General features: G+C 44.3%; 1 protein-coding gene across 1 annotated transcript in view; it reads left to right on the top strand.

Annotated features, from left to right (window-relative positions):
* The first annotated feature begins 212 nt into the window (after positions 1 to 212).
* Positions 213 to 21,599, top strand: part of LOC126471053 (patched domain-containing protein 3-like) — a 630,102-nt gene continuing 608,715 nt past the window's right edge. The window contains exon 1 of the mRNA XM_050099121.1: positions 213 to 403. Within this exon, the coding sequence (XP_049955078.1) occupies positions 213 to 403 (191 nt within the window). The remainder of the gene's footprint in view (positions 404 to 21,599) is intronic.

Genomic DNA, 21,599 nt, shown 5'->3' on the forward strand with positions numbered 1-21,599 from the left:
AGAGCTTTTGACTGACGTTGCTACCGCTGGAGCCCTGTAAAGTAGTGGGAAGGCGCGCCTCCGCAGCGAGAGCCGTGCGGGTGTGGGCGGCTGGCTTCTGCGTCTGGCAGCAACGGTGGCGGCGCCTGGCGGCCGAGGCGCGCAGCTGGGACAAAGCGGCGACTCCCGGCCGGCATTGCGAAGCCGGCAGCGCGACGTATCGCTTCGCTGACATGGAGGCCGGACGCGCGCCGCTGGCAGAGCCGGAGGACGACGGCGACCTGTCGGAGGCTCAGCTGCCGGCCACGCTGGCCGCCGCGACGCCGCCGCCTCCGACGCCGCCGCCGCCCTCCATGTCGCGAGCCTTCCAGCAGCGCACCGACTCCGTGCGGCTGCTCGACCGCTTCGAGGGCTTCTTCTACAGGTAGATTTCGGCTTATACCTTAGCAGTGACTTTCTGCTTTTTTGTGTTACGCTCTTTCCATTTGTTCCTACGCTCGACTGTTCCTTCATCAGAGAAAATATCTTCACTTCTTTCCCGATACTTTCACTTATACCCTCTTCACCTCTCTGACAGCTGTAGCCAGCAGCAGCTTTCAAAAATTTTATATCTGCATCTCTCTTTTAGTCAGTGTCTAACATTCGTAACCGTACGACAACGTCGGTTTTGTGATATAGGATCGTAATATAGCAGCCGTGGTTTTTACTGCGAGTAGTGATTGAAGACCGTGTCAAATTTGTATAAGAATTACGTCTGTCTCGACGAATTTCACAGGTGAAATCTCGAATCGTCAGCCGAATAACAGAGTCGCCTTGAAGCAACCCCTGAAAATTTCAAGTAGTAAATGTTGTGTCAAGACGACTCTGGTAACTTAAGAATGTCACTTACGTTCGAAACTGTACTAAATGCTGCCACCGAAAATTATTTTGAGCAATTATTCAGGAGCCCACTAGAAGTATAAATGGTTGCGAAAGCATATTGATCTTTTAGCAACAAATAATCCTGAGAAAATGGTGAGCATCATGTCGGAAACGGGGATTAGTGACCACAAAGGCGTTCTAGCGAGACTGAATACTGTAACGTGCAAAACCACCAAAAATAAACGCAAAATGTATGTATTTAAAAAAGCGATAAAAATTCGCTCGACGCCTTCCTAAGAGTTTCTATTCCTTCCGAACTAGCTGTAAGCGTAGACCTGTTGTGGCTCAAATTCAAAGAAACAGTGTCGGCAGCAATTGAGATATTTACACCAAAAACATTAATAAGAGACGGAACTGACCCCCATGGTACATATAACAGGTCTGAACACTGTCGTAGGAGAAAAAAAAATGCGGTATTTAAATCCCCAAGTTGGCGAAGGTTCACAGAAGCTCGAAATTTAGCGCTCATTTCAATGTGAAATGCTTCTAATAGATTCCACAACGAAACTCTGTCTCGAAATATGGCAGAAAATCCGAAGAGATTCTGGTCGTATGTGAAGTAAACCAGCGGCAAGACATAATCAACACCTTCACTGCACGACAACGATGCTAATTTTATGGTGACAGTGCCACTACAGCGGAGTTACTAAATACGATTTTCCGAAATTCTTTCACCAGAGAATCCAAAATAAGTATTCCAGAATTCGAATCAAGATCTGCTGCCAACATGAGTAACTTAGAAGCAGATATCCTCGGTATAGCGAAGCAATTTAAATCACTTAATAAAAGCAAGTAATCGGTCCAGATCATATACCAATTAGATTCCATTCTGAGTATGCTGATACAACAGCCTCATCCTTGGAAAGCACGTACAACCGCTCACTGGATGAAAGATTCGCATCTGAAGACTGGAAAGCTGCACAGGTCACACTAATACTCAAGAAAGGAAATAGGAGATATCACAGACACATATCACTGAGGTCGATTTCCAGCAGAATTTTGGAACATGTACTGTGTTCGAAGATCATCAATTACCTTGAACATAGCTCGGATTCAGAGAATATCGTTCTTGTGCAACACAACTAGCTCATTTTATTCTCATGAAATAATGAGTGCTATCGACAGGAGATCTCAAATTGGTCCCATATTTCTAAATTTGCAGAATACCATTCCTCATAAGCGGCTGTTCTTTATGTACTGGTTTTCGGCACGTGCCTATACAGCCGTCTCAGCAGTGAAAAGACGACACGCCAGTGTGTTTCGAAGATTCAGAATATTCATTAGGGTCAAGCCGTATCCTGGTACGAAGTTACATAGGCTTAGACTTGTCGTGTGATGCCATGCAGATGATTCTAGTGACAGTTATGACGATCGATACGAAGACAAGGACAGTACGACACCCAGTCCTGGAGCGGAGAAAATGTCTGACACGGCCGGACCACAAGTGGCTCCCAATCAAACGTCATGCCTAGGGCGTATCGTCTCAGTTGTGCGACCTCATTGTGATGTCATGCCAGAAAGGCCATAGTTCGTAGTAACTAACAAAAAGCCGTCGAGTAACATATTAGTAATACATGACGTTCCCCAAGAAAGGGTTACAGGACCCCTAGTATTCTTCTTCTTATTATTATTACAGGATTAATCATTACAAAGATTAATTAGTAACAACATCTTGTTGTATTCCTGTTATCCGCCGCCAAGCCTCTTTATCCGGCGCATCTTCCTTGTCCATTCTCATCATATGTCCGTAACATTTTAATGATTTTCTTTCAATTCTATCTATCACTGTATCATTTGACTTCATTCTAATTCTTACTCCCTCATTAGTTTTTCTTTCGATTCATGATATTCTCGCACTCCTACGCAAATAAACCATTTCCACAGCTGTTAGTCTTCTTTTGAGATCCGCATTTTAGATCCATAGTTCTGATCCATAGCATAGCACTGATTCAACTATTATCCTACCACCTCTTTTCTTATTGCTGTTGGAAATATTCTCACCCCCCAAAAAGAATTCATACACCCTAACACTTTTCTGCTATGCTGTATTCTATATTTTACTCCTGTATGGCCCAATCCATTTTTATCAATATGTGCCGCGAGATATTTAAATTTCCCTACCTGTCTCATAACTGCTTTGTCATTGATGTGTACTTCAAATTTAGCATCACTATTCACCACCAGATACTCTGTTTTTGTTAAACTCATTTGTAATCCGTATTTGTTGTATTACTGATGTAAACGTCGTATCATGTACTCAAGGTCATAATCATCTTGTGCTATAATAGCTTGATCGTCAGCAAAACTTAATGAAAATATCTGTACATCGTTGACAGTGATTCTGGTATTCTTAGTCTATATAACTGATTTAGGAGACAATCTGAGCAGCCATTTTGGACTATTTGCAGATGATGCTGACACCTAACGCACAGTGAAGTCACAAGAAGATCGAAACGATTTAAGGAATGATTGAGACGAGATATCTGTATGGTACGAAAAGTAGCAAATGACCCTAAATAATGAAAGGTGCGAGGTCATGCTAGCAACTACCCAAAAGGAATCCGCGAAATTTCGGTTACACGATAAATCACACAAATCTAAAGGCTGTCAATTCAACTAAATATATAGGGATAAGAATTACGAAAACTGAAACTAACGATCACATAGATAATGATGTGGGGAAGGTGAACGAATGAACGTGCGGTTCTAGGCGCTTCAGTTCGGAACTGCGCTGCTGCTACTGTCGCAGGTTCGAATCCTGCCTTGGGCATGGGTGTTTGTGATGTCCTTAGGTTAGTTAGGTTGAAGTTGTTATAAGTCTATGGGACTGATGACCTCAGATGTTAAGTCCCATAGTGCTTAGAGCCATTTTTATAGGGTTTTTACCAAATAGGACTGACGGAGGACATTGTAAAAATTTCAAAGAAGGGCAGCTCGTTTTGTATTATCGTGAAATCGGGGGGAGAGTGTCATGGATACGATGCGCGAGTTGGGGTGGCAATCATAAAAGCAAAGGCGTTTTCTGTTGCGGCGAGATCTTTTCACGAAATTTCAGTCACCAGCTTTTTCCTCCGCACGCGAAAATATTTTGTTGATGCGCACCTACGTTGGCAGAAATGGTCATCGTAATAAAATAAGAGAAATCAGAGCTCGCACGGAAAGATTTAAGTGTTCGTTTTTCCTGCGCGATGTTCGAGAACGGAACAGTAGAGAAATAGTGTGAAAGTGGTTCGATGATCCCACTGCCAGGCACTTAACTGTGAATTGCAGAGTAGCCATGAAGATGTAGACCTGCTTTTGCATCTACATCTATACTGCACAAACCGCCTTATTGTGTGTAGCGCGAATAGTTCTCGTGCCACTAACGTCATTTCTCCACCTTTCCTATTTCATTTGCGAATGGTGCGCGGAGGGTTCGACTGGTCATCAGATTCAGTAATATCTCGAATTTCTCTGATACTAGGGTCATACTCATTTCGCTAGATATATCCTCCAGGAAGCAGTATGTTTCCCGAGTCTTCAAAATTCAAATGGCTCTAAGCACTATGGGACTTAACATCTGAGGTCATCAGTCCCCTAGACTTAGAACTACTTAAACCTAACTAACCTAAGGATGTCATACACATCCTTGCCCGAGGCAGGATTCGAACCTGCGACCGTAGCAGCCGCGTGGTTCCGGACTGAAACGCCTAGAACCACTCGGTCACAGCAGCCGGCTTTCCCGAGTCTATTCGAATTTTACACTCTCGAAGTGTTAACGTTAAACGTCTTTTGTTTCGTAGTGTGTGCCACTGGCGTCGTAATGATCTCAGTAACGCTGTCGCGCTGACTGGACGTCTTCGCATCTTCTCTGTCTTTTACATTTATCTTACGTCGTAAGGGTCCCTGCTTGACGAGCATATTGCAAAATCGCCCGGTGCTTTTGTAGGATACTTCCATCGCAGTAATTTATGTCGCCTACACTAGACACGAAAGAGTGCACTTTAACCCAAATTTGCAGTATCCGTACGAAATGTCTTTTATTAATGCAAACCATCAGGGAATAAACAGTAAACACTCTGAATAGAAGATAGTTTAACAAAATAAAATCCGTACACCTATTGATGGTCGTTGTCATTTCAATAAAATACAAGCTGCGGTTCTTAGTCCACTAATGACAAGATTTTATTACTAATATCACAGTCAGTTTTGTTTTACAATTACACTAGACGTTTCAGTAAAGTATAACTTCATCATCAAGTGGATTAAGTCAATATTAATATACCATAAGCGTTGTTATCTGTACCATTTGTTCATCCTGCGGCACGCTGTTCATAGTAGTGTAGTCTGCTTCCATCGGCAAACGGATTCGGTTTATGTTAGTATGCCTTACCCGTTATATTCTGTCGACAAGCTGCGGCGCTATCTTTCAGTGTAAATGGGTTGATTTTACGAATCAAACATGCACATGACAATCTTCACTTTTCATAACCTGAGATTTAGGCAATTGCTCTGCTATTTAAAACAAGTTATTGTGCATTTAGCAACCACTGTTAATAATACGCATCCATGCATACTGTACATTAATACAGTATTTCGTTTTATGTATTTCAGAAATTTTCCACTTACACCTTACTATATGTTAATGTTTATATATTTATCTAGCGTATGGCATAGTACATCGCACGAATTACTACATTTAAATAGTCTACAATACAACCATTAAGTTTGCATTCAAAATCTACAGATCACAGAAAAAGAATAAAAGAATATATACAAAAATACATAAAACCACTAAGTATACGGGAACACAACTACGACCGAATAACCAAATTGCTGATAAATTTTACCGCCTTTCCGGAAGCAAGCTGAAATTCGGAACGGTCATCAGTAAAGGCTGTCAGGAGGCAGTCTTAAACTATATGTTATATGATTTGCCTAGCAGCTCCACAATCGCGCATTGGAGAAGTTATTTTTTCCCACATACACAACCATTCAGCAGATCTTCCACAGCTCGTTCGTATTCTATTTTAGGTAGACCAAATTTTGGGAGGCTTGTCGAGTCCGGGTGGAGTAGCGGTGAGTCAAGACATATTATGATATTATGAAAAGCGGAGGACTATTTGCTCCATTCGTCTTTCCAGCGAACAGCTATGCTGAGTCCATTTCCTTCCACAATTATTACACTTCTTGAAGAACATTTCAGTAACATTAGCAACACCTTTTGAGGTCCATCCACAATTACTAGAGAGATCCACATCTATACTCGGAAACTAACGCTGCCCTCAATCCGAAGGTGGGTTTGAACATCATAGCGGTTTGCTGCACGTGGTACGCTTTGTCTTCCTCCGACCACTAGACTTCCCTATCCAGCCATAGGAGGACCTACAGCTCAACGTGCGCTCCTAACCAAGGTGCAATGCCGCTTTTCAAATCTATAAATCATTGCAAGAGATGAACAGAGCAATGAGTAACACAAAAAGAATTCTAGGGTTGACTGAGTATTGAACCCTGAATCTTTGAAGTCTGACCTTTACTCACCGAGCCACAAATAAAGTGGTAACTTTTATCGTTGCCGAAGTAGCCACTAAAACTATCTTTTAGATCATTAATATGTAACATTAAAGCAAATATTCACTCTGTTAGTCTTACACTGGATACACCTGAAATTATTTAGGTGTCTGTCAGACTTGCAACAAATAGTATATTCGGCCACATGCCGAATACCGAATATTCTACGGGCTTTCTGACAGAATAACTGAATATTAGGCAAAAGTATTCGGCCGACACGTGGCGGTAAATCTTCTATCGACGTGTTTGTTTCTCGCTCGTTTCTTCCAATGTACTTACCTCCCTCCCACACCGCGCCGTCCAACCCGCTCGGTTGTTACCGATCTGCGTGTTTAGTCCGCAGAATACATAAAGTTATTTTCTTTGATACCTAGTGTTTTGTTAAATTTTATAATACGGATGTTCATCATGTACCTATGACTACTTTAATGATTACAAGAAAAGTACATTATTATAAAATAAATCAGTATTTTCATTGTACCAATTGTCTGACTACAACAAAACATCTTACTTAAGTATTCGTTATTCACCCAAATAGTACCTAGATATTCGATATTCGGCCGAATAGAATAGAAGTATCCGAATAGCCGAATAACAGCAAAATATTTGTTGCAAGTCTGAGGATGACTCTTCATACAGGGTACGTGTTACGTTCGATCTACGAAAAAGTTATCAAACAAGCTACAAATGTATCTACAGTCCCTGCACGAATACACTATCGTTAATAGGCATCAGTGCATAATTGAATCCAGTAACACCAGCTGCACCTGGGTGCCTCCTTAATGCTCTATGTGATCAAAAGTATCCGGACACCTGGCTGAAAATGACCTACAAGTTCGTGGCGCCCTCCATCGGTAGGGCTAGAATTCAACATGGTGTTGGTCCACCCTTAGCCTTGATGACAGCTTCCACTTTCGCAAGCATACGTTCAATCAGATGCTGGAAGGTTTCTTGGGGAATGGCAGCCCATTCTTTACGGAGTGTTGCAATGAGGAGAGGTATCGATGTCGATCGGTGAGGCCTGGCACGACGTCGGCGTTCCAAAACATCCCACAGGTGTTCTGTAGGATTCAGGACAGGACTCTGTGCAGGCCAGTCCATTACAGGGATGTTATTGTCGTGTAACCAATCCGCCACAGACCGTGCATCATGAAGAGGTGCTCGATCGTGTTGAAAGAAGCAATCGCCATCCCCGACTTGCTCTTCAGCAGTGGGAAGCAAGAAGGTGCTTAAAACATCAATGTAGGCCTGTGCTGTGATAGTGCCACGCAGAACGACAAGGGGCGCAAGTTCCCTCCATGAAAAACACGACCACACCATAACACCCCCGCCTCCGAAATTTACTATTGGCACTACACACGTTGGGAGATGACGTTCATCGGGCTTTCGCCATACCCACACCCTGCCATCGGATCGCCACATAGTGTACCGTGATTCGTCACTCCACACAACGTTTTTCCACTGTTCAATCGTCCAATTTTTACTGTCCTTACACCAAGCGAGGCGTCATTTGGCATTTACCGGCGTGATGTGTGGCTTATGCGCAGCCGCTCGACCATAAAATCCAAGTTTTCTCACCTCCCCCCTTTCTGTCATAGTACTTGCAATGGATCCTGATGCAGTTTGGAATTTCTGTATGATGGTCTGGACAGATGTCTGCCTATTACACATTAAGACCATCTTCAACCGTCGGTGGTCTCTGTCAGTCAACAGACGCCGTCGGCCTGTACGCTTCTTTGCTGTACGTGCCCCTTCACATTTCCACTTCACTAACACGTTGGAAACAGTGGACCTAGGGATGTTTAGGAGTGTGGAAATCTCGCGTACGGACGTATGACAGAAGCAACACCCAATCACCTGGCCACGTTCGAAGTCCGTGAGTTCCGCGGAGCGCCCCATTCTGCTCTCTCATGATGTCTAATAACTACTGAGGTCGCTGATATGGAGTACCCGGCAGTAGGTGGCAGCACAATGCACCTAATATGAAAAACGTATGTTTTTGGGAGTTGTCTGGATACTTTAGATCACATACTGTATGTCTCATGTGAAGTGCATGAGCTGAGCATCTAATGTTCGCGCGTTTTGGAAAACAGTGCTACTTTCTGTGGTATATTATAATCAAGGAGGGCAGCACAGTAAGAATTAAGACTCTTCGTAGCATACTGCGGCAGAGACTTATTTTTGGGAGAGTGTTAGTCTTCCTCTCGACCGTTTTCGTCAGGTCGCACTGATTGTGAGTCTGCGATATGCTGTATCAGATAGCAAACACTGAATCTTATGTACATAACCCCGCTCTTCCAACACAACCGTAGCATTGCCCTTGTCCGTGGGTAAGATAACAATATCAGGACCCACCCTGAGAGAAATCAAAGCAGATCTCTCTCTACAGTTTTTGCTCACCTCCCCCCACCCCTCCCTCACACACACACATTTACCTTCATTACCAAACTGAGGATTTCTTGCCGGCCGGTGTGGCCGAGCGGTTCTAGGCGCTTCTGTCTGGAACCGCGCCACCGCTACGGTCACAGGTTCGAATCCTGCCTCGGGCATGGATGTGTGTAACGTCCTTAGGTTAGTTAGGTTTAAGTAGTTCTAAGTTCTAGGGGACTGATGACCTAACATGTTTAGTCCCGTAGGGCTCGGAGCCATTAGATCACTCACTTACTGTAATATTACTCTTAGGTGACAGTGCCCTCGTCAATAGACAGCATGCTTCGCTCCTGGCCTCCACAGTAGCGCCGGATGCAGTTTAAAAACAGCCTGTTCGACTGAACTCATAAAATCAACAACTGGCAAATGTCTGGGCTTTGGTACAAAGTTCAAACCTTTCCTTGGCACTAGGGCGTGCTGAAAAGTAATCCGAATTTTTTATGTGAAAACTCTTAAATCTTTTAAAATAAAGGAAACGTTATTAACGTTCTACATCTTTATTCTTCATGTCTACGTATTTCATCCCTCTGCCTTTAGAAGCCTCCGAATTTTATCTTGTATGATGGCGGTGTGTGACGTAACCACGTCGGTGCGTGAAGAACAGCGTGAGGTAATCGAGTTTCGATTTCGTTCACAAATGGAGCACCCTCTCCTTCAGCATGACAATACCAGACCATACAGGAGCTCTGCGACATCTGCAATAACCCGATGCCTTGGGTTCACTGTTATCAATCATCCTCCATACAGTCCCGACTTGGCCCCATCCGATTTTCATCTGGTTCCAAAACTTAAAGAACAATTTCGCGGACTTCACTTTGATAGTGACGAAGCGGTGCAAGCAGAGGTGGGGTTGTGGTCCGCAAAAAAGTAAAACGTTGTACAGCGACGGTGTCAACAAATTGATCTCTCGTTCGGAGAAATGTGTTCGTCACCAGGGTGACTATGTTAGACGTGAAAAATAAAGGTGAAAAATGTTAATAAAGTTTGTTTTATTTAAAAACCTTTAAGATTTTTCACATAAAAAATTCCGTGGTAGCCTATTAATTTTCAGCGCGCCCTCATATTTCTTGGTGACACTGATCACAGAACCTCGAGATGTAGTATCCCACTAAGAGCCAAATTGTACCTCTCGTTGTTCGCTACAGTATTCGGTTTCATCATCACTGTTCGCCAGCCCAGTTCGATATTAACGTAAGCACCTGATCAACAGATACCCACGTCGCCGAATTGGAAAGGGAAGTCCTGTTCCATGGTTAGTGCGATAGCTACGTCTTGCTCTTACAGACTCTTTCGTTTGTGGTTACACGAACCTAGTGGCGTATGAAACTGAATAGGAACTTGATGGTATGCTCCTGTCTGCTTGTCTCATTATGCAACAGGCAACAGGGATATTCGAAAAAGTGCGATAAAATTTTAAGCTTCTTTTTAATGCGTGATTTTAGAGTGGCGGTAGTCACTTTGAACAGATGCTCCGAGTTTAACTTGTTTCTGTAATGTGATATATAACTATAAAGACGAGACTGGACAGTCGCGCTCGGTAGCACACCGCTTCCGGGATTCAGGGAGGCGCGCTGATCCCGGATCCAATCCGCCCGGCGGGTTGACGACGAGGGCCAGTGTGTTGGTCAGCCTGGATATGGTTTTTAGGCAGTTTTACACATCTGACTAGGTGAATGCCGGAGTGGTACGCACATCCTGCCTTAGTTAGACGATTCACAAACATTTCGAAAACATTCTCACCTCACACTTTCACTTGCAATAACAGATGGGGTACACAAATGGCGCCACAGGGGACCAGGAGTGGAGGGGGGGGGGGGGCAGAAAGGACAGGAAAAGAAGACGATATATAATCATAAAGTACTATGTATTCCATACTCTTTTCTTACCATTAGTTCCTTATCTCAAAATACTTAGCTTAAAGTCCTCTACCATCTCTATATTTTGACCCTAAGAGCTTAGGACGCCCTGTATTACCTACCTTCAGTAATTCGGTTCCACTATATTCAACATCACAAGCATTTTATTTCTTATAGATCTGTAAGAAGCTTCTTTCTGTCCTACAAATATCTTAAGAATATCCACGTTGTTACGATTCCTGTGACACCATGGAAAGTGTAATCAGAGTAATTTTACCGTTTTGAATATTAAATTATAGAATTATTCATTTTACGGACAAACACATAAGCTTATTACACGAATTAGACTATCCTCCGCGGCCGGATACGTACGAACTTCCAAATACGAGTCAGCGGTGGATTTTGCTCCTTTTGTCTTTATCTCAAGGGCCTATCGGCGGCTTCTAGACTGTGCTTTGCGTGGTTGTCTCTCAGAACTGATGACTGGACGCATTTCCTGGTTCGCAGACACAAATTTCTCATTTAGCGTCGCGCAACGAGCTCCCTGCCGGCTGATTATCACAGCGATTCGTAAGGTTGCCAGTCCGTAATATAGGACAGAGCACACACTTACTGATTTTTGTGCACTGCTGACTACGCGCAACTCTGCCCTCTAGGACACAGGAAAGAAAATTAACGAACTATGCCTGGGAATGGCAGCATTAATGCTCTAGACAGTGCGGTTGCAGAAATATTTCGAACCTGTATTTTTCCCTACACAGCTGTGACATATCAGGTGACTACAAGTAAAGTGGAGCTGCTCACAGAGGTCCAGTGTGGGCTGTAATTATTGTATAGCAGCGAAACGTGGTAGATGTGCTCTTGCGTTACTGCGGAAGCGATTTACGCTTGAAAAAAGTCAGTTCCAATTTTGGTTACCAGGTGCAAATTTGGCCCTGTATGGCATCTCGTCCACGTCTCCAGTGCTCATATTGAACAAAGCTGTGTAAGTGGCGGTTAATAATGAAATCAACATTATACTTTTCTCACGAGTTTGACCTTTTCTACTTGTTTCTTGCATTCACAGCGCCAGGCTTGTACCTGGTGGCCAAAACTGGAACTAATATTTTTCCAGTTGCACTTTAAATATAACCATCACGTAGTAGTCGACCCTCAGCAGGAACATTCCACCACAAAAAAATGTTAAAATGTGTGTGGGACTTAACTGCTAAGGTCATCAGTCCCTAAGATTACACACTACTTAACCTAAATTATCCTAAGGACATTCACACACACCCATGCCCGAGGGAGGAATCGAACCTCCGCCGGGACCAGCCGATTCCACCACAATAAGCTGCGAGTTCAGAGGGTCATAGTCAGCAAGATGAAGATAGCCGTGTGAAAGGAAGGAAGGATGATTAGTGTTTAGCTGGTCGTCGACGTCGGATGATTAGAGACGGAACAGTAGCTCAGCTCGTGCAAGGAAGTAGCTGATTGACGAAATCGTGGAGGCATTGACCAAAACAGATTTAAGGAAACTATGGAAAACGCTCAGTCTTCTTGACTGAATGGCCAACTGGTGTCTGCTATTGAAATGCAACTTGAGATCCGCCAACACCGTTTCACCTCACTCTGTATGCACATGTACAGTGAAACTTTTATGCATTATGGGTATGGGACACTGCGACAAGGTTTCCAGAAATAACTGCTACCAGTCGCCTTTTGTTATTCTTCAATTTTTATTTACCATGGCCGGTTTCAAATCGCCTAGCGATTCATCACCAGATGGTACACATTTAATACATGTCTGGACTGTTGTGGGGAGTGGTATAGCTGTGAGAAGATTTAAAGAAACAAGAGATAAGTAGACACTTACTGTGGCGAGAATGATTTTCACCATTAACTCAATTTAAATGCGTTACTTACTGTTATTAGTAGAGCTCGGATTTATTGCACAATAACGTATGAATATATGCATGCATCTATGATCTAAAAATCTGGTAAATATGGTCTAAAAACTTTAAAATATACATAAAAATAAAATTTATTATTTCAACTATCTCACATTTACTAATCTTTATGAAGTAATTACACTGTAAATTTATTCTTCAAAAATGGCTCTGAGCACTATGGGACTCAACTGCTGAGGTCATTAGTCCCCTAGAACTTAGAACTAGTTAAACCTAACTAACCTAAGGACATCACAAACATCCATGCCCGAGGCAGGATTCGAACCTGCGACCGTAGCGGTCTTGCGGTTCCAGACTGCAGCGCCTTTAACCGCACGGCCACTTCGGCCGGCTTTATTCTTCAACTCAGTTATCTACAAAATTAATATTTATTACCGTTTTTTTCTCTCTCTCTTCCTCTCTCTCAATCTATTTTGGAATTAATTGCAATAAGCAATTAAATGCATTCAAAAGATTTCTGCAAGAAAGTATTTCTTTCTGTCACTTAAAATGTTTTTATATGAAGAGGAAGATCTCTCTAATTCACAGGAAGTCAGTTCAGTACCGAAAAGAGGCTAAGTCAGTTACAGAATAAGCATTACGTTGTTTTTCAGATTCTCCTTGCAGCACTTTATTCACAACCCGAAGAAACCTTAAACCTGCAGTCCTTCCTTCAATTTTCTCAGTTTTGTTAGAAATACACTTTCCTATTTCTCTTTATATGCACCCAGTTCTTTGTAAACGTTGTGTAATCTGGAAATTTTTGTCGCAGGGCACCCATAACAGTGGTACAAATATAATGTGGGTTTATTTAGTTAAATAAAAACAATAACTAACTCGAAAATTATACTGCTTTTCACAATATTTTGAAAATACAAAAATAAACCTTACGTGTTTTCACAAACTTGGCACAGTACTATATTTCCATGTGTTGTTAGAGTAGGATTTCCGTCAATCCACTGTCGAAACAAATAAGCTTTACTGCTCTTCTCCTTCGGTATTGTAATATTCTGTTTCCTCCTGCTCACACTTCAGAAATAACGAGTAGCAGCACACTAGTAACAGATTTTAAAGTTAACTTGCAGCCACACATTTTAATTCTTGAAAATGTTACCGTCGCGGCAGACGGTTCCGTTTGTAACAATGTAAACAATATTGAGTTTTATGATGTTACATTGAACTTTCAAGATTTGTCGCATCATTGTTGAATGCTATTTCATTTATGTTAAGCTGCTGAGCGGTATATTACTTATAGTATATCAGGAGCTGCTCACTGCTAGCTATATTCTGTTCATTTTTCGGCGCGCTTTTACGGAGTTAGAAACATGATCGATGACATGTCCCTCACAAACAGAGCAATAAAAGACAAATTTGCTTGGATCTTTCTCTTCTCAAAAGTAGCCTGGTGAAATATTTGTGTGTGAAGAATCATTGGTTGGTCGATTTGGGGGAGGGGACCAAACAGCGAAGTCATCGGTTCTATCGGATTAGGTAAGGATGGGGAAGAAAGTCAGCCGTGCCTTTCCAAAGGAATCATCCCGGCATTTACCTGAAGCGATTTAGAGAAATCACGGGAAACCTAAATCAGGAGGGCCAGACGCGTGTTTGAACCGTCATCCTCCGGAATGCGAGTCCAGCGTGCTAACCATTGCGCTACCTCGCTCGATAACAATCATTGCTGAAGAAGAAAAATACAGGGCGTTCAATAAGAAAGTGCCGAATACTTTGAGAGATGGTTGTAAGCATAGAAACAAGAAAAATACGTCCAGTAAACATGGGTCCGGAAACGCAGACTTTTCGTCAAATGTATCGGCAGGGTATTATGATGTCTTACAGCACTCTAGATACCATCAGGTGGTCTGCAATCAGTTGTGTGGTTCGAGTCGTGTTGTAGGCTACGTTAGTTTTCGTCGTATTTGTGTGTCTTATTGTACAGTATTACCAACCGTGAGCACGTATCATGGTGTTTTATGTTCTTCCGAACGCGGATTCACTTACGTGTTTACTGTTATTGCGCTGTTTATACGTACAAATGATGTAGCACATTTACATTTTCTCTATTCCACCACTTGTTAGCAATGGAAGCTTACTACTCGACAAGTGAAATGCGAGTATGATACATTGCTATGGTTTAGCAAATGGACGTAGCCTGCGGGCCCGTGCCGTCTGCGGTGAAAAACATCCACAGCGCAGAATGCCCTTCAGCAGACTCTTCAGGCGTCTGAGGGACACAGGTACCCTTGCACCTCAGAAGACTGATAGTGGAAGTAGTCTGAAATGTTGCAAAGGCAAGTCTGTGGTGTAGACCATGCGCCAGTAGCGATGGCAGTGTCACAAGTAGGTAGAATTCCAATCTGTAGTGTATAGTAGCTGAGCAGGATGTGTGATAATCTAAATAGTGCCACGGCATCAAATGCAATCTGTTCAAAACAGTTTTACATAACACAATGTACTGTATAGTTTGTACTTTTTCATCGGCAATTCTTAAATGTTTTATTTATTACCCTGTACTTAAATTGCGTATCAGAATTTTTCCACGGTTTCCTTTACTACTTGTTGGACGTACAGAATGAATAAGGTGAAGGATAGACCAGTGCTTCCCAACCTTTCTGAGACCGTTACAAGTAGTGCCGAACTTGGAATACTTCAGACTGTGTCTTACCACTACCAATAATTATAATAACAATAATAATAACCCTGAGGACCCTACAGAAGAGTAGAAGCCATTGCGTTGTTATTGCTGTGCAATCAGTTAGCTCATATTGAAACTTCCTGGCAGATTAAAGCTATGTGCCGGACCGAGACTCGAACTCGGAACCTTTGCTTTTCGCGGGCTAGCGCTCTAATGAAGTGCAAGTGCTTGTGAATACTTGTGAAGTTAATAATAAAACAATTTCAGGCCTATTTTGGGAACCACTTACAACTCTGAGAAGATATTTTCCTGATATATTTAAACATAGTCATAGATGCATGGTAGAAAGCTCAAACGGATGTGTATAGTGGGTGGAATATGTGAGGAAGATGTTCATATATTCGTTTCACAAGCTGTAACCTCCACTACATTTCTCACCCGTTAAGAGTAGTATTCGAAATTTAATATAATTTCGAATACTACTCTAATACGAATATAACCTTCGACTCTTATAGATGCAGTCTGGTTTCTGTATAAGCTGTGGATAATAGGCATTCCTGTTCAAATACACATTTGAAATGGGATCATAGCGTGCTGACGATGGTGACGTATTTTTTTGAACACGAACACAACAACACGTGTCACAAGCACTCACATACTGGGAGTCGTCCTGCCAGAGGGGGAAGCTACACACAGGTGACCACTGTCTTCTGCAGAGACAGCTCAATGAGACTTCCTCCCGTGGGAATGGCTGGAAGGTATTTGGTGCCAACCACTGCAGCTTATTGCCAGCTACTCCTTCTTGTTCAGACACTTAAATTTGTGTAGGTGAATGGCAGACTCCTTGGCTGCTACGGTGAACAAAAGTATCCGGACGCCTGGCTGAAAATGACTTACAAGTTCGTGGCGACCTCCATCGGTAATGATGGAATTCAATATTGTGTTGGCCTTGATGACAGCTTCCACTCTCGCAGTCATACGTTCAATGAGGTGCTGGAAGGTTTCTTGGGGAATGGCAGCCCATTATTCACGGAGTGCTGCACTGAGGCGAGGTATCGATATCGGTCGGTGAGGCCTGGCACGAAGTCGGCGTTACAAAACATGCCAAAGGTGTTCTATAGGATTCCGGTCAGGACTCTGTGCAGCCCAGTCCATTACAGGGATGTTATTGTCGTGTAACCACTCCGCCAGAGAGTGTGCATTATGAAGAGGTGCTCGATCGGGTTGAAAGATTCAATCGCCATACCTGAATTGCTTTTCAGCAGTGGGAAGCAAGAAAGTGCTTGAAACATCAATGTAGGTCTGTGCTGTGACAGTGCCACGGGAAACAACAAGGGGTGCAAGCCCCCTTCATGAAAAACACAACTACGCAATTACACCCCTGCCTCCGAATTTTACTGTTGGCACTACACACGCTGGCAGATGACGTTCACCCGCCATTCGCTATACCCACATCCTGCCATCGGATCGCCACATTGTATACCGTGATTCGTCACTGCACACAATGTTTTTCCATCGTTCAATCGTCCAATGTTTACGCTCCTTGCACCAAGCGAGGCGTCGTTTGACATTTACCGGCGTGATGTGTGGCTTATGAGCAGCCGCTCGACCATGAAATCCAAGTTTTCTCACCTCCCGCCTAACTGTCATAACACTTGCAGAGGATCCTGATGCAGTTTGGAATTCCTGTGTGATGGTCTGGATAGATGTCTACCAATTACACATTAAGACCCTCTCCACCTGTCGGCGGTCTCTGTCAGTCAACAGACGAGGTCGGCCTTTACGCTTTTATGCTGTTCGTGTCCCTTCACGTTCGCACTTCACTATCACATCAGAAACAGTGGACCTAGGGATGTTTAGGAGTGTGGAAATCTCGCGTACGGACGTGTGACACAAGTGACATCCAATCACTTGACCACGTTCGAAGTCCGTGAGTTCCGCTGCCGGCCGAAATGGCCGAGCGGTTCTAGGCGCTACAGTCTGGAACCGCACGACCGCTACGGTCGCAGGTTCGAATCCTGCCTCGGGCATGGATGTGTGTGATGTCCTTAGGTGGGTTAGGTTTAAGTAGTTCTAAGTTCTAGGGAACTGATGACCTCAGATGTTAAGTCCCATGGTGCTCAGAACCATTTTTTTCAGTTACGCTCTCTCACGATGTCTAAGGACTACTGAGGTCGCTGATACGGAGCAGGTGCACAATGCACCTAATATGAAAAACGTATGTTTGTGGGCGTGTCCAGATACTTTTGATTACACAGTGTATATCTGTTTGCGTTTTTCGTTCGATTCCTTCATGTCCAATAACTATCTGTCTCTCATTCTTGCACTGCAGGCTGCTCTATGCTAAAACACATTACGCTATATTAAACTACACTTCGCTATTGTACTTGTTGTCAGAAGTGAAATTTTTGGTTTTTCCCTCCTCGTTTCGTGTATACTGTTAGCTCCTGACGCCCTGGGGCATAACTCAGGATTTACATGGGCGTCTTGCCATGTCGTCCAACGTTTGCAAATTTGAAGATGGCTGTCAGGATCTCAGGAAATCCTTCCTGGACCTCCATCTCCTCACTGCTCCCGAAACGACGCCATAGTTAGGTATTTTGCCTTGGTGTGACTCGTTATCACTATGTATGGCTCCTTCTAGGCTGTCATTTGGCCATGTAATTTTGGTGTTAGTAGGCTGGTATTTTGTCTGTTATCAAGTTCAGCTTGTGCCACGTTTTTTTCCCTTCATTAGTTCCTCTCCCTCACCACATATTGGTGTGGGTTGGGCTATCAGCGGATATAGTTCGCAGCTCTTCAGCCAAACAATAGTGGAAATTTCAGAACATATTATAAAAGCGTACATGCCGGTAGAAAAATTGAATGTTTCACAGCCGGCCGGTGTGGCCGTGCGGTTCTAAGCGCGTCAGTTTGGAACCGCGTGACCGCTACGGTTGCAGGTTCGAATCCTGCCTCGGGCATGGATGTGTGTGATGCCCTTAGGTTAGTTAGGTTTAAGTAGTTCTAAGTTCTAGGGGACTGATGACCTCAGTAGTTACGTCCCATAGTGCTCAGAGCCATTTGAACCATTTTTTTTTTTTTAATGTTTCACCCAATAAAAATGCAGTTGCATAAGTTAAAAGATAAAAGGCTGATTTGTTGATTGATTATAATATACGCACAGCTGGATGGAAAATGAATGTTTCCCACAATATACACTCCTGGAAATTGAAATAAGAACACCGTGAATTCATTGTCCCAGGAAGGGGAAACTTTATTGACACATTCCTGGGGTCAGATACATCACATGATCACACTGACAGAACCACAGGCACATAGACACAGGCAACAGAGCATGCACAATGTCGGCACTAGTACAGTGTATATCCACCTTTCGCAGCAATGCAGGCTGCTATTCTCCCATAGAGACGATCGTAGAGATGCTGGATGTAGTCCTGTGGAACGGCTTGCTATGCCATTTCCACCTGGAGCCTCAGTTGGACCAGCGTTCGTGCTGGACGTGCAGACCGCGTGAGACGACGCTTCATCCAGTCCCAAACATGCTCAATGGGGAACAGATCCGGAGATCTTGCTGGCCAGGGTAGTTGACTTACACCTTCTAGAGCACGTTGGGTGGCACGGGATACATGCGGACGTGCATTGTCCTGTTGGAACAGCAAGTTCCCTTGCCGGTCTAGGAATGGTAGAACGATGGGTTCGATGACGGTTTGGATGTACCGTGCACTATTCAGTGTCCCCTCGACGATCACCAGTGGTGTACGGCCAGTGTAGGAGATCGCTCCCCACACCATGATGCCGGGTGTTGGCCCTGTGTGCCTCGGTCGTATGCACTCCTGATTGTGGCGCTCACCTGCACGGCGCCAAACACGCATATGACCATCATTGGCACCAAGGCAGAAGCGACTCTCATCGCTGAAGACGACACGTCTCCATTCGTCCCTCCATTCACGCCTGTCGCGACACCACTGGAGGCGGGCTGCACGATGTTGGGGCGTGAGCGGAAGACGGCCTAACGGTGTGCGGGACCGTAGCCCAGCTTCATGGAGACGGTTGCGAATGGTCCTCGCCGATACCCCAGGAGCAACAGTGTCCCTAATTTGCTGGGAAGTGGCGGTGCGGTCCCCTACGGCACTGCGTAGGATCCTACGGTCTTGGCGTACATCCGTGCGTCGCTGCGGTCCGGTCCCAGGTCGACGGGCACGTGCACCTTCCGCCGACCACTGGCGACAACATCGATGTACTGTGGAGACCTCACGCCCCACGTGTTGAGCAATTCGGCGGTACGTCCACCCGGCCTCCCGCATGCCCACTATACGCCCTCGCTCAAAGTCCGTCAACTGCACATACGGTTCACGTCCACGCTGTCGCGGCATGCTACCAGTGTTAAAGACTGCGATGGAGCTCCGTATGCCACGGCAAACTGGCTGACACTGACGGCGGCGGTGCACAAATGCTGCGCAGCTAGCGCCATTCGACGGCCAACACCGCGGTTCCTGGTGTGTCCGCTGTGCCGCGCGTGTGATCATTGCTTGTACAGCCCTCTCGCAGTGTCCGGAGCAAGGTCTGACACACCGGTGTCAATGTGTTCTTTTTTCCATTTCCAGGAGTGTATTTTACACCAAAAAAGGCAGATGGTCAGTTGCATAAGGTAAAAGATAAAAGGCTGATTTGTTGATTGATTAAAATGTATACGCATATGAATGGAAAATGAATGTTGCACTGTGCGTTTTACAGAATAAAGTGACAAATTATCAGTTGCATAAGATAAAAGACAGAAGGCCAATGTGTTGACTGATCAAAATAGATTCATAGATGAGTGAAGTGATGAATGGATGTAGACTGCCATGGTTAGGGGTATCATGGGATTGTAGCACTTGGGGTAGTGCGTAGGAGAAGTTGCTGTGGGCAGATGTGCGGGGGAGAGGTTTGAGAGAGTGAAGAGAGATGCAGTTCTGAACCAAGACTTACGGAATGGATGGAGGGGAGCGGAGAGGAAGAGAGAGCCCTGAAAAGGGTAAGAGGGGTGGGTTTTCCTAGATCTCATAAGACGGATACTCGTACATATCAGAACAGATTTCATGGTCGGGTAAGGAAAGACGATTAGAGTTTCGTGGGCAGAGGACATGTGAATGTGGAGATGTAGTGTTGGGGGTATGTGCTGGTAGAGGCGCAGCAGAGCGCCAAGATCAGTAAGCAGGGAGGAAATTAGCTGGTGGATAGTATCGAATTTACAGGTAATGTAGTATACTCAGAGGATTTGAATGGGGCAGGGTAAGCTGATCCAAAAGGCCAGGCGCAGTGCGTAGTCTTTGAGGATCTGTAGGGCGTGACAAAAGGAACAGAAGCGGAAGTTCACGCCACGTTTGCACAATAGAGAATGGTTCAGATCAGGGATTTATAGGTGTGGACCATCGTGGAAGGGTGCAATCCCCATGTTCAGCCAGTTAGTAGTTTTAGTACACTCTTCAACAAAAAAAAGAAGAAAGTCACAGCATGAAGGAATTATTCGGATTAAACGGAATTCGGTAGATGTGATGTACATGTACAGACAAACGGCTGAGTACAATTTCAGAAAAAAATCGACGATTTGTTCAAGTGAAAGAGCCTCACAAATTGAGCGAGTCAATAAAGCATTGGTCCTTCTCTGGCCCTTATGCAAGCAGTTGTTTGGTTTGGTATTGATTGATAGAGTTGTTCGATGTCCTCCTGTGGGATATCGTGCCAAATTCTGTCCAACAGGCCAGTTAGATGGTCAAAATCCCGAGGTGGTTGGAGGGCCCTACCCATAATTATCTAAATAGTCTCAGTTGTGGAGAGATCCGGCGATGCTGATGGCCAAGGAAGGCTTTGGCAAGCACGAAGCTAATCAGTACAAACTCTTGACGTGTGGGGGCGGGCATTATCTTGCTGAAATGTAAGCCCAGGATAGCTTGCCATGAAGGGCAACAAAATGGACCATAGAAAATCGTCGACATACCGCTGCGCTGTAAGGGTGTCGTGGATGACAACCAAAGAGGTCCTACTATGAAATAAATGGTTGTTGGGCCATATGGCAAGTGACAGTCAGGTTGGTACCCCACTGCTGTGAGGGGCGTCTCCAGTCACATCTTCATCCTAGAATGTCATTGACTGGAATAGAATTGTCTTCTGTAATGAGTCCCACTTTGAATTCAGCCCCAACGACCAGTTACGATGTGTCTGGAGATACCCTGGACAGCAGCAGCTCACAGTCTCTCTCCTGCCATGCATCTTGACAGCCAGGAGTGATGGTTTGGGATGCTATTTCACTTCATAGAAGAA

Source organism: Schistocerca serialis, chromosome 3, assembly GCF_023864345.2.
Source record: "Schistocerca serialis cubense isolate TAMUIC-IGC-003099 chromosome 3, iqSchSeri2.2, whole genome shotgun sequence".
NCBI classification, from domain to species: domain Eukaryota; kingdom Metazoa; phylum Arthropoda; class Insecta; order Orthoptera; family Acrididae; genus Schistocerca; species Schistocerca serialis.